This window comes from Mustela nigripes, chromosome 1 (assembly GCF_022355385.1).
Source record: "Mustela nigripes isolate SB6536 chromosome 1, MUSNIG.SB6536, whole genome shotgun sequence".
In the NCBI taxonomy this organism is placed as follows: Eukaryota; Metazoa; Chordata; class Mammalia; order Carnivora; family Mustelidae; genus Mustela; species Mustela nigripes.
In genome coordinates, this window is record NC_081557.1 from 50,606,731 (window position 1) to 50,620,377 (window position 13,647).

Sequence of the window (13,647 nt, forward strand, 5' to 3'; positions counted from 1 at the left end):
ATGTACAAATGTCAAGAGTGTGCTACACAACTATACACCAGCAAATGTGACAATCTGGAAGAAATGGATGCATTCCTAAAAGCATATAAACTACCTAAACTGAACCAGGAAGAAATAGAAAACCTGAATAGACCCATGACCAATAAGGAAATTGAAGCAGTCATCAAAAATCTCCCAACAAACAAGCCCAGGGCCAGATGGCTTCCCAGGGGAATTCTACCAAACATTTAAAGGACAATTAATCTCTATTCTCCTGAAACTGTTCCAAAAAATAGAAATGGAAGGAAAACTTCCAAACTCATTTTATGAGGCCAGCAGTACCTTGATCCCAAAACCAGACAAAGATCCCAACAAAAAGGAGAATTACAGACCAGTATCCTTGATGAACACGGATGCAAAAATTCTCATCAAGATACTAGCCAATAGGATCCAACAGTATATTAAAAGGATTATTCACCTCGACCAAGTGGGATTTATTCCTGGGCTGCAAGGTTGGTTCAACTTCCGCAAGCCAATCAGTGTGATACAATACATTAATAAAAGAAAGAACAAGAACCATATGATACTCTCAATAGATGCTGAAAAAGCATTTGACAAAGTACAGCATCCTTTCTTGATCAAAACTCCTCTAAGTGTAGGGATAGAGGGTACATACATCAATATCATCAAAGCTACCTATGAAAAACCCACAGAAAATATCATTCTCAATGGGGAAAAACTGAGAGCTTTTTCTGTAAGGTCAGGAACACGTCAGGGATGTCCACTATCACCATGGCTATTCAACATAGTACTAGAAGTCTTGGCCGCAGCAATCAGACAACAAAAAGAAATAAAAGGCATCCAAATTAGCAAAGAAGAAGTCAAACTCTCACTCTTTTGCAGATGATATGATTCTTTATGTGGAAAGCCCAAAAGACTCCACTCCAAAAAATGCTGGAACTCATACAGGAATTCAGTAAAGTGTCAGGTTATAAAATCAATGCAGAGAAATCAGTTGCATGCATTTCTATACACCAACAGCAAGACAGAAGAAAGATTAAAGAATCAATCCCATTTACAATTGTATCCAAAACCACAAGATACCTAGGAAGAGACCTAACCAAAGAGGCAAAGAATCTGTACTCAGTATTCATGAAAGAAATTGAGGAAGACACAAAGAAATGGAAAAATGTTCCATGCTCATGGAGTGGAAGAACAAATATTGTGAAAAAGTCTATGCTACCTAGAGCAATCAACACATTTAATGCAATCCCTATCAAAATGCCATCACTTTTTTTCAAAGAAATGGAATAAATAATACTAAAATTTATATGGAACCAGAAAAGACCCCGAATAGCCAGAAGAATGTTGAAAAAGAAAGCCAAAGTTGGTGGCATCACAATTCTAGACTTCAAGCTCTATTACAAAGCTGTCATCATCAAGACAGTATGGTACTGGCACAAAAACAGACACATAGATCAATGGAACAGAACAGAGAGCCCAGAAATAGAAACTCAACTCTATGGCCAACTAATCTTTGACAAAGCAGGAAAGAATGTCCAATGGAAAAAAGACAGTCTCTTCAGCAAATGTTGTTGGGAAAATTGGATAGCCACATGCAGAAGAATGAAACTGGACCATTTCCTTACATCACACACAAAAATAAACTCAAAATGGATGAAAGACCTCAATGTGAGACAGGAATCCATCAAAATCTTTGAGGAGAACATAGGCAGCAACCTCTATGACCTTAGCCACAGCCACTTCTTCCTAGAAATATCACCAAAAGCAAGGGAAGCAAGGGCAAAAATGAACTACTAGGACTTCATCAAGATCAAAAGCTTTTGCATGGCAAAGGAAACAGACAACAAAACCAAAGACAACTGACAGAATGGGAGAAGATATTTGCAAATGACATATCAGATAAAGGGCTAGTATCCAAAATCTATAAAGAACTTATCAAACTCAACACCCAAAGAACAAATAGACCAATTAAGAAATGGGCAGAGGACATGAACAGACATTTCTGCAAAGAAGACATACAGATGGCCAACAGGCACATGAAAAAGTGCTCCACATGACTTGGCATCAGGGAAATACAAATCAAAACCATAATGAGATACCACCTCACACCAGTCAAAATGGCGAAAATTAACAAGTCAGGAAACACTGTTGGCGGGAATACAACCTGATGCAGCCACTCTGGAAAACAGCATGGCGGTTCCTCAAAAAGTTGAAAACAGAGATACTATACAACTCAGCAATCACACTACTGGGTGTTTACCCTAAAGATACAAATGTAGTGATCTGAAGGGGCACGTGCACCTGAATGTTTATAGCAGCAATGTCCACAATAGCCAAACTATAGAAAGAGCTTAGATGTCCATCAACAGATGAATGGATAAAGAAGATGTGGTATATATACACAACGGAATACTATGCAGCCATCAAAAGAAATGAAATCTTGCCATTTGCAATGACATGGATGGAACTAGAGGGTATTATGCTGAGTGAAATAAGTCAATCAGAGAAAGACAATTACCATATGATCTCCCTGATATACAGAATTTGAGAGGCAGAGTGGGGGGTGTGGGTGTAGGAAAGGAAAAAATGAAACAAGATGGGATGGGGAGGGAGACAAACCATAAGAGACTCTTATTATCACAAAACAGACTGAGGGCTGCCAGGGGGAGGGGAGTAGGGAGAGGGTGGGTGGGTTATGCACACTGGGGAGGGTATGTGATATGGTGAGTGCTGTGAAGTCTGTAAGCCTGACGATTCACAGACCTGTACCCCTGGGACAAATAACACATTATAGTTAATAAAAATAATTAATAAAAATAAATACATTAAAAAAAAAAATGTGTGCGCTACGGAACTTATAGGAGTCCCGTTCAATCTCATAGTCATCTCTTGTCCTACAGACTAGGCCTTTAGCCTCCTTTACCTGAGCCCACTGGAGCCAATCTGGCTCATTTGGACCAGGATGGGTCTCTGGCATTAGTCCATAATGCCTCTAGTTCAGCTGGCCTGATCTGTGCCAAGCACTTAACCTCTCAGGCTCCATAACCCCCACTGGATCCAGATATCCCCTCAAACTCTCCTTCCTATTCTGTTTAAACTCAATTTTCTGCACAGACCCCTCTGGCATGAAATTTGGCATTTATTTTCAGGACCACACACAATGGCCACAGATATGATACAGTCTCACCTATTTGCTACAGCTGCCACTACCACTACCGTCATGAGCACCACCAAGCCCACCACTCTCTGCAGAAGACTGCTGTGAAGCAATAGTCTGACTATAAAGGCCCAGAGAGCTCCTTCCCAACAGATATAATCAGTAGGGACCTTTATACCCATTCTTTATAAAGAAACAGGTGGGCACCAAAAACTCCCTACCTCCAACTTACTTCCAAGAACTTAAAGTCTCCGTATTTCACATAGACTGTTTTGATTCCATTAAATGCGAGCTCCAGTTCCTTTAAGGTTGGAAATGTATGAAATGCCTCTACAGGGAGAGGAGAAAGAGAATTAGCTACTTTTAAGAGAAAGCTGTTAAGAGTGGTTGTTTACTGGATTCCCACTGACTAAGCTTATGGTCAGGTGTCTTATACACACGGCCTCTAAATCTCTAACACCCCTGAAATAAGGGTTACTACTCTCATTCTACTGCTGAGGAAATTGTAGCTTGTCTAAGCTAAGTGATTTGCTATAAATGGAATTGCTGGGAAGTGAAAGGGTCAAGAATTGAGTCTATGTCTAACTCCAAAGCCTATTTAAAAATTATCTTTGGGGCACCTGAGTGGCTCAGTGGGTTAAAGCCTCTGCCTTTGGCTCAGGTCCTGATCCCAGGGTTCTGGGATCAAGCCCCACATCAGGCGCTCTGCTCAGCAGGGAGCCTGCCTCCTCCTTTCTCTCTGCCTGCCTCTCTGCCTACTTGTGATCTCTGTCAAACAAGTAAATTTAAAAAAAAAAAAATTAAAAAAAATTATCTTTGTTATTTCTTATTGTAAAAGTAAAACATGTCTACCAAAAAAAGTTAATAAAGTTCCCTTTAATCTCAATGCCCAGAGATAACCAATGAAAGTTTCATTTATAATACTCCAGAATTTTTCTCATGTGTACAGTGAAACACACACACACACACCTTTTTACACAAATGGAATCATACCATACACATTGTACTCTGATTTGCCTTTTTCCCTTAACAGTATGACTTAAAGACTGTTCCATGCCAGAGTGCCTGGGTGGCACAGTTGGTTAAAGTGTCCAACTCTTGCTTTCAGCTCAGGTTGTGATCTTAGGGTTGTGAGACTGAGCCCCATGTTGAGCTCCACTTTGAGCCCTGTGCCAAGCCCTGCATCAGGCTCCACACTCAGTGCAGAGTTTGCTTTAGTTTCTGTCTCTCTCTGTTCTTCCCCACCTCCGCCCTGCATTTTCTGTCTCTCTCTAATAAATATATCTTAAAAAATAAAAAAAAGCTTGTTCCATGTCAAAACATATAGATCTGCAAAATGTCTGAGTTATGTTCTACATTATAGATGTATCTTAATTTACTTAACCATTCCCCTACTTTTTAAAAATTTTTTATTTTTTATTAACATATAATGTATTATTAGCCTGAGGGGTACACATCTATGAACGACTCACCTACTGATAGCCTTTGGGTTATCTGGATAAAAAGCAAGAACCCTTTTTCCCTTCTGCATGAGAACTGGTCTTTGGGTTAACTTTCTAGCCCTTTTCCCTGATAATCTAAACAGATGATACGGTAACATAGTTATACAATATTATTATGGTAAAAATGATGCCAGACTGGTATCTCACATCTGGACTAGAAGTAACTATAAACATCTGAAGGGGCACCAGAAATTTGGATTCCCTGTGTGTGGTGAATCCCATAATTAGTCGCATCCTTTGCTGGAACTCTAGGAGCTATGTCTATGGAGCATTACAATAGCTATTTGCTCCTTTGGGTAATGAGGCTTCTAAGCCAGAATGGCTCCTACATCCACCAAATGCAAGTCTTACTGCCTTGGACCTGAGCAGGTGGCTGCAGAGAATGGCCCAGATGGCTGCACGGACTGCTACAGTAGGCACTGCTGTGAGATCCCAATGAAGAGGAACTGCAGGTGCTGTGCTACAGGTATACTATATGGAATGACTTAGAGCTCCCTGGTGTCAAGTGGGGCCTATGGTGGTCTTGGGAGTCAGAATGTTCAGTAGATCCCATGGAAAAGACTGCTTAATAGGTATTTCAGGATGTTTCCAATGAACGTTCTTGTACGAGTGTGTTTCTGTAGAATAAATTCCTGGAAGGGAAACTACTAGATTAAAGGCAATGACTATTTTAAGAGTCATTGCCAAACTGTCTTCTAAAGATGTTGCCTCAATTTATTATACTTCTGCTGGTTCAATGAGAGTATCCATTTCCCCATCAATGCTGGCTGTCATCAATCAGTCCTTCTTACATTAGCCAATATTTGATGGGCAAAAAATGGGATTTTGATGCTGTTTTAATTATTAATGGGGTTGAGCATCTTTTCATATGCCTACTGGCCTTTGTATTTCAAGCCCACCTTCCTGACAGACTGCACTGTTCCCTTAAGGGCAGGGGTTGTGTCACAAGCTTCTTTAAAAACGCCCCTCAACCTCAACCACTAAAAACCGAACTCATCCTATTTCTCCCCAAACTTGCCTCTCCTCTAGTGCTCTCCATTCTCAGTGAACCCTCTTGGCTCTTTCTTCTTTCCATGTGCCCATTAGCTATCACATCCTGTTATTTCTACCTCCTGCTGAATCTCTCTTGCACTTGCCCTTATCCCTACTGCCTGGCTCAGGCTTCCCTACCTTACCCCTGAGAAAAACGAAATCACCTCCCAGGTGTCCTGGTCCCCATCTTCTTCTTTCATTATTCACCTTCCTCATGGCCCCCACTGAAATTCTTTATTTAAAAGCCTTCCAAGGCTTTCTTTTGCCTGCAGGATTAGTGACAACTCAGGGCCCTTGATACTCCAGTCCCTGCCAGCCTTTCTGGTCTCCATTTTCCCCTATTCACATCCCATGCAAACATACAGAGCCTCTTCCGTGTCCTTATCAGGCACTGCTGTCCCACATCTGCTCCACTGAACTGAAATACCTTCTCATTCCTGTCCATTTTCTAGGTCTCAGCTAGCTGCCCTTTCCTCAGAAATTTCTCCTGACACTCTGGTCTGGATTGGTGCTCCGCTTATATGCTTGCACAGCATTTTCTGATTCCCTCTATCATTGCACTTACCATATTCTGCTATAATTATCTGTATCTGAACCCATCTTTCCCACCAAACTATAGGCTCACCTTATAAACTGAATGCATTCATTTCAAAAGCCAAGCACTCACATAGTCCTGACACCCAGCAGGGGTCGCTGTAGACTTGCTGAATAAATGAGAAGTCTTTATGCTCCCATACAGGCTTAAAAAAAATTTGATGTACCTATCTCATCTCAGCCTACACGGCATCCTGCCTTGGGGAGGAAGAAAGGAAGGGAACTGTCTCCATTTACAGACAGTGAAGCAGCAGCCCAGACAGAAACACTCTAAGGAGGTAGTGCCAGCTCTGGGCTGAAATCCGGGTCTGGGTGATCTCCAGCACCTAGCCTACAGCACTCCGAAAAAGGGATGAGCTGCCAGTCATGAATGACTGAATAATTAGGCAAGTTCTAACAGGAGTGACTGATTGTGCTTGCTAAGATGCAGAAGGTAGTTTTCAGGAAGAAAAGCTTACCTAGAGGAAGCAGGTTTTCTGAGGCATTGATGTAAATCACTGAATTAAAATGCTTGAAGTCCTTTTCCTTAGCCTGTGGGAAAGCATTTCAAAAGAACACAAGATTAGCCCCTGCAAAGGGGACGATGCCAAAGCTCCAGAGTACAACAACCTACAGGGATAAGCTATATTCTTAGCAAAGAACACCCACTTGCTGAGGACCAGAACAGCTTTTCTGCTTCTTTTTCTCTATTATGAAATAGTTCCAATGTACAGAAAAATTTAGTGAATGATAACTCTGAAGACCCATGTAACCACTATCCACCTTTAATAAATAAGAAGATTTTGCTGGCTTCCCTTCAATTCCTTAAAGAAATAAAATACTAAAGAGTTGACCATGCCCCCCATCCCCACATTTCCCAACTATTCACAGCTATCTTGAACTGGTGACTATCATTCTCATACTTGTTTTATACTTGTATTCTATATATGTATATCTATGAACTATATGTAATATTATTTATAAGTTCTAAAACTCTATATTAGATGCAATGATACTGTGTCATTCTGCAACCCGCCTTTTTCACTCAACACTATGTTTCTGAGATTTATTTGTGTTGATACACCTAGATCTTTTGAGATTTACTATGGTTATGTTACTTATGGTACTGATATATCTATTTTAATTGCTGTATATTTTATACCACTTATCTCTCTTCATATGCCATGGTAGGCATATAAACCAAAAACATATGACATGATATCCTTCATATACATTGGCTAATGGGGGAGGTGGCACAAATGTGGCTCAAGCTGCCAATTAGCCAATATAGGAAAAATATGACTCATTACATGAGCCACAGTATATATAAGAACAAGCCAGCATCCTGGCACTGAGACTTGAGAGAAATTTCTCCTAGAGGCTCTTCTAACGGGAACTCAGTGTCACCCCAACAGAGGTCTACAACAAATTCAAACCAACTCCCATAATGCTACTTCCTTTAATTCACCGCACATAAGCCAATGGTAATACCAAATTTACAGCAAAATATTGTGTCTGAATGTTGTTTCTACCCAGTGAGGCTTTGTCTGATGTCCCCTACCCCAACCCCTCAGTCCCTAGGGACTCTGGAGGTACAATGGACAAACAGCCAGGAGCCACCTCAGGTCTGGCTCATCCTAATCACATCTCTGCTGGCTGGCCCTACCTTGGAGAACTTCAGGCCGCTCACATTGATGTTGATCAGGTCTGATGGCTTCCTCACACAATGGTGCTTCAGCTGGAACACAGTGCAGAGAGTCAGCTCTCAAGGCCTCAACAAAGTTTATATCATTGGCCAAGAAAACAAATGACTCCCTGTTGAGAAAGGGGGCCTCGTACAGCACAAAGAACATGGGCTTTGGGAGTTTGTTAGACCAGAGCTGCCACCTCAGCTCTTCCACCTCTCAGCTTCCCATCTGCAAGATGGAGATCGTAGTAACACTGACTTGACAGGGTTCTTAGGAGAATCCCTTCCTCTCTGTTTCTTCTTTGTCTTTTCTGAGCCCCACTTCTACCTGGCTCTTTAAAAAAAATCTTTCTTTCGGGGCACTTGGGTGGCTCAGTGGGTTAAAGCCTCTGCCTTCGGCTCAGATCATAATCCCAGGATCCTGAGATCCAGCTCTGCATCGGGCTCTCTGCAAAGCAGGGAGTCTGCTTCCCTTCCTCTCTCTCTGCCTGCCTCTCTGCCTACATGTGATCTCTGTCTGTCAAATAAATAAATAAAATCTTTGAAAAAAAAAATATTTGTTTCTGGGACCTTACCAATCTCTTCATGCTTATAATAATTTGCTTGTTCATTCATTTGTTCGTTCTTTCATTCACTAAATATTTACTAAATATTGCTTTAGGCCATATATTGTGCTAATCACATCAATATGTTTTCTTCTAATCCCAACTAAACCATTTAACATAAGTATGACCATTTTCCTTTTTAAATAAGAAAAATAAGGTTAAGAGAGATAAAATGCCTTGCTGAAGGTCCCACAGCTAGTAAGTGATAAATGATTTGAATCCAAATGTGGAATCACTAACCTCTGCTTTTCTGACTACTATATGTTGCCCCCTTAGGTTAAAAGTTAGAGGAAAATCTCAGTGTTGGAGTTTCTATTTCTGTTTAACCAAGCCTCATTTTTTTTTCTGTTAATCATTTATCTATAGTATCATGTTTAGGCATGGAATTAGATGTTTATAATATTCTAGTCACAGAGTCCAATCTGTCTAAAAAAAAAACCAATAATAATATTCTAGTCACAGAACTCACAACATGGAAGCCAAGTAGCAAGCTTGGCTTGTGAAAAATATTTTTTGCATATTTATTTTTTATTTAAGTAATCTCTACATCTAATGTGGAGCTTGAACTGATGACCCCGAGATTAAGAGTCAAAAGCTCTACAAAATGAGCCAGCCAGGCACCCCTAAATGTGATAAATATTTTAAAGGAAAAATTCAAGAAGCTATGGGAGACAATACAGGAGGTCCTGACCTCAGCCTGGAGGAGAGGAACTATTTAGTTGAGGAAGTACTATTTCAAGTGAGAACCAAAAGCTAAGTAGGAGTTGGTCCCAAGAAAGTGGGAGGCAGGAAGTGAAAGCTATCAAGACAGGTAAAAGCCAGGTGCTTCTGAGAGGAAGGAAAGGAACAAGGCCAGGGAGGCAGCCACTAAATCAACTGGGTCCCTGGCTATGTAAGGGAGTGTGGATTTTGTTCTATAGTCAGTGGAAAGCTAACAGACTTTTTTTTATTGCAAGAGCTGATAGCAATTTTATAAAAATTGCTTTGTCTGATACTCATAGGATGAGACCAATACACTAGGCATTGTTAATTACCTTCCCTAGGGCAACCTCTCTACTTCCTTATTAAAGAACTCCAATGTTGGGTGCCTGAGTGGCTCAGTCGGTTAAGTGTCTGCCTTCAGCTCAGGTCATGATCCAGAGTCCTGGAATGGAGTCCCATGCTGGCCTCCCTGCTCTGAGGGGAGTCTGCTTCTCCCTCTGCCCCTCCTCGTATTCATTCTCTCAATCTCCCTCTCTCTCAAGTAATAAATATATCTTTAAAAAAGAGAGAGAAAGAGAACCCCAACATTATTCCATTTTTCTGAGTAGATGTGTCCTTGGGCCCCAGCTCCAAGTGTTAAGTCCTGACTGTCTAAACCAATCTTGGAGGTCACAATCCCCTAACTAATGACTGTAAGGACTTGTGTTATAGGTCTGGCCAATCAGACAGACACTGGATGCTGGGGGTAGGAGGCCAGTTCTGAGGAGCTCTTTCTTAATTTTAAATATAGATATAAAATAATGACAATCCCTTTTGTACCTCTGGATGTTATTCTTTATATACGATTACTGGACTTGCTACAGCCATTTTGGGATTGTGAAGGCAATTAGCCGAAGAGAACAAGTTAACATGCTAAGCACATTAGGGCCTTTAATAGTAAATTAACCTAGCCTGGAATAACAATGCCTCTGGCTTCTTTTTATATGAAATAAAAGCATCCTAATTGGTTCAGACCAGTCAGGAAGTTATTTAATTACTCTAATACAAGGTGATGGTAGTCCAGATTAGGATAGAGGCAGTTGAGATGAGAAGAATACAGATTTGACAACTATTTAATAAAAGCGTCAGACTTACTAGTGGTGGTAGTGGAGTGGTGACGGAGAGGCAAGTGTTAAGGATAACCCCAGATTACTGGCTTGGTGACTGGATATAGCACCATCACTGAGGCAGTATAGTAAACAGTAGAAAAGAGGTATGTCTTGGGATTTGGAGTAAGGGGATTGGTGCAGTAGTTCAATAGGAGGTGTCAATGAAACATTCAAGTGGAACTATCCATCAGGTAAGTAGGTATCCCATTACTGTAAGAAACAACATTGCTTCTGCTATACAAAGCCGTAGCATGGGTAAATAGCCATCTCCATTAAAGTGGGAATGTATGTTGTAGAAAACAAAACAAAAGAAGACTACTATGGTACGTGCTTTCTGCCCTTCCTCAATACTGCTCTTTCAGTCCTCTGCATCCCCAGTGAGAAGCGGACATTACAACAAAGGACATACCATGGGACTCTGCAAAAAGCTTACACTACCCACTTGAGGTAAGTTGCAACCTCAAAGCCATCTTCTCAAAGCTCTCTTTCAACATCTGACCTGTGTAGAAAGGGACCTCTTGGAAACCATAAGCAGAATCTGGGAACAAAGCAGGATGCCAGAGAATACATCATAGGGAGCTGTGAGAACTGGTCTGGACATTAATATTGGTTTACAAAATATGTCTCTCTTTGCCAAGCCACTGAGGCACTGCAAAGAGCAGATGTGAAATTAACTGGCTGGTTTCCAATACAGACACCCCAGTCTTCTTCATAAAGCCTGCCCCAGACAGTGGGTACTATCTGATTGGCTCCCCCAGACTTTAGCCAGATACTAAAACCAAAGGACAAAAGTTATGGAGTGTGGACTCTCTCCAGTTCCCCCATTCCTGGAAAAGTCTCCCCAGAGAACAGGAATCTCTACCCCTACCAGGTGCAGGAGTGGAATTTTCACTTTACTCTTCCCTGTACTCCTCTTCCCGTACTCCTTTGTCTCTTCAACTCAATTGAAAGTTTTTTTTTACCTAATATACTAAAAGGCACAGGCTTTGGAGTTAGTAGACCAGAGCTCTCATCCTGAGTAGTTCTAATCCTGAATAGACAAAGTTCTAATTATTAGCTGTGAGACCATGGCCAAGGCAAATTACCTCTTTGGGACCTCAGTTCTCCCATCTTCACAATGGCACAACATAATAGGGACCATAATACCTATCTCACAAGGTGGATGTAAAGAAAGCTAAACATGTAAAGAATGTAAAGAAAGCTTTGGGTCCCTTCATCAATTTGACTGTGCTCAGTTAGTCAAGATCACTTTAATAGTTTGGGGTGGGTTGGGGGTCATGGTACCAGAGTGGAACAGAGCAAATCCTTGTCTCCCACCAAGACTGTCGTCAGCTAATGCTGCCAGTCATTCCAGGATACATTTACTCTCACCAGAAAAGCCCGGTCCAGCACATGTCCAAGAACGTCCGCTTGGTTTTCCTGCTGAAACCCTTTATTTCCCCTGACCTCAGAAGAAAATTTCTTCTGGCTTTCCTGAACTTCAGCGGGTGCCTCAAGCACACTCTTGGGCTTCTTCTTGAGGTTACATTTCCGAGCCACTAACCAGTGTCCTCGGCCTGTTGAGAAGATCAGAACAGTGAGGAGGAGCAAACTCCTCTAAAGCCACAACTAGTGTGCTTACAGAATATTTACATATAATACCAAAACCAAAACTAGCTCCTCAGGACCTGATATGCACCAGATACTGTTGTGCTGTTGCTGTTGCTGGGGCTGGTGATGGGGATGTCTGCATAGCTATCTCATTTAACTGGTCCCAAACCCCAATGAAGGACACGTTACTGTCCCCATTTTACAGATGAAAAGGCTAAGACTCAAAGATGTGGAATGACTTGCCCAGTTCTTTCCTCGACGCTTTTGTCTCCAAATGTTAATTTTCCTTCAAGACCCTTGACCAAGTATTTCCTATTCTTCAAAGCCTTTTCTGACTCTCCTAAGCAGAACTGATTATTCTTTCCTATGCCAGCTCTCCCATTTGTCATCTCTTGGGTAAAAATAAATGAGTGGCATCAACTCAATGGGCTCCATCTTGAGAAACCTTACCCTGGATACCATCACTATAGTGTAAAGATTATATTAGGAGCTCAATACGAAAATGATATGACAGTTGAAACTTTTTTTAAAAATCCAATAATGTTCACTGTAGAAAGAACTTGAAAATTTATGTAAGCAAAAAAGAACATGAGGTTTACTAGTAAGCTCACCTAACAAAAATCATGACAACATTCTAGAATCTGTTTGCTCTTACAACAGTTTATTTACTCCAAGGCATTCATTGCAATCTGTAATTTTTGTTGTTGTTGTTGTTCACTTGTTTATTGTCTGCCTTGTCCCCCAGACAGATTTTGTCTGTCTGATCCAGCTCAGTATTCCCAAGAATATTCACAGAGCTTACCATATTGTAAGCATGACTGAATGAACAGCTGAATGAATGCTGAGCCACAGCCCCTAGCCACAATCGCCCAAACAGAGCTTTTCTAAGCATCTACATTGTGCTAGGAACTAGGGCTGTAGAGATGAATTAAGATGGAGGTCCTGACACAAAGAAGCCTAGTAGAAGAGGTGCTATGAAAGCACAGAAAGGGGAGCTACCAGTCTAGGTTCATGAGCTAGATCTAGTAAGTTTAAGATTGACTAGATGGAGATGGAGAAAACAGGCAGCCTGGGCAGAGGAAGGGCCCCAAAAGTATCTGGGCCCCATTAAAGATCAGAAAAATACAGACCAGCAAAGAGTTGCGGGAACCAGCTCAGTGCTTCTGATCACTGGCTTCTTGCCCTCACAGCCTCTGCTTTGGGGGCTTGCCCTGGCTCACCTAACTACAGCTGCCAATCCTGACTCCTGAATGCAACTCCTATCCTATGTCTGCCATGAGTTATTTCCCATTCCCACTCTGGGGCTGAGTGGCCAGGATTCTACTTTCCAGGGTTGCCCCCAATTGGGTCATGGAACTTTGTCATTCCAAAAGCTCTGACTCCTAGAGATTCCAGTGTGCGTTGGTGTCCAAACTCCCAACAAAGTGAGCAAGGAAGGCCCAGACTGTGTCCAGAGTTGAATAGGAGACAAAAGAGATGAGCCTGGGGAGGTCAGCAGAGTCAGATCAGAAAAAGTCTAGAGGACCAGAACAAGAAAAGGAAAAGTGCTGGGCTTTGTGTGATGGAGATTGTTTGAATAACTGGAATGATAGCTGGAATATTCTTTTTTTTTTTTTTTTTTTTTTTAAAGATTTTATTTATTTATTTG

General features: G+C 41.4%; 1 protein-coding gene across 10 annotated transcripts in view; it reads right to left on the minus strand.

Moving 5' to 3' along the window:
* The window catches only part of XRRA1 (X-ray radiation resistance associated 1), a 72,384-nt gene that overhangs the window by 49,860 nt on the left and 8,877 nt on the right, over positions 1–13,647 (minus strand). For 7 of the 10 annotated variants that reach the window (XM_059410763.1, XM_059410781.1, XM_059410800.1 and 4 more), the window contains 4 exons: positions 11,781–11,965; positions 7,934–8,005; positions 6,747–6,819; positions 3,393–3,490 (listed from right to left, as the gene is read on the minus strand). The exons of 1 other annotated variant lie outside the window; for it this stretch is intronic. In XM_059410763.1, the coding sequence (XP_059266746.1) occupies positions 3,393–3,490; positions 6,747–6,819; positions 7,934–8,005; positions 11,781–11,965 (428 nt within the window). The remainder of the gene's footprint in view (positions 1–3,392; positions 3,491–6,746; positions 6,820–7,933; positions 8,006–11,780; positions 11,966–13,647) is intronic. 2 more of the 10 variants (XM_059410755.1, XM_059410820.1) reach the window with 2 other exon arrangements.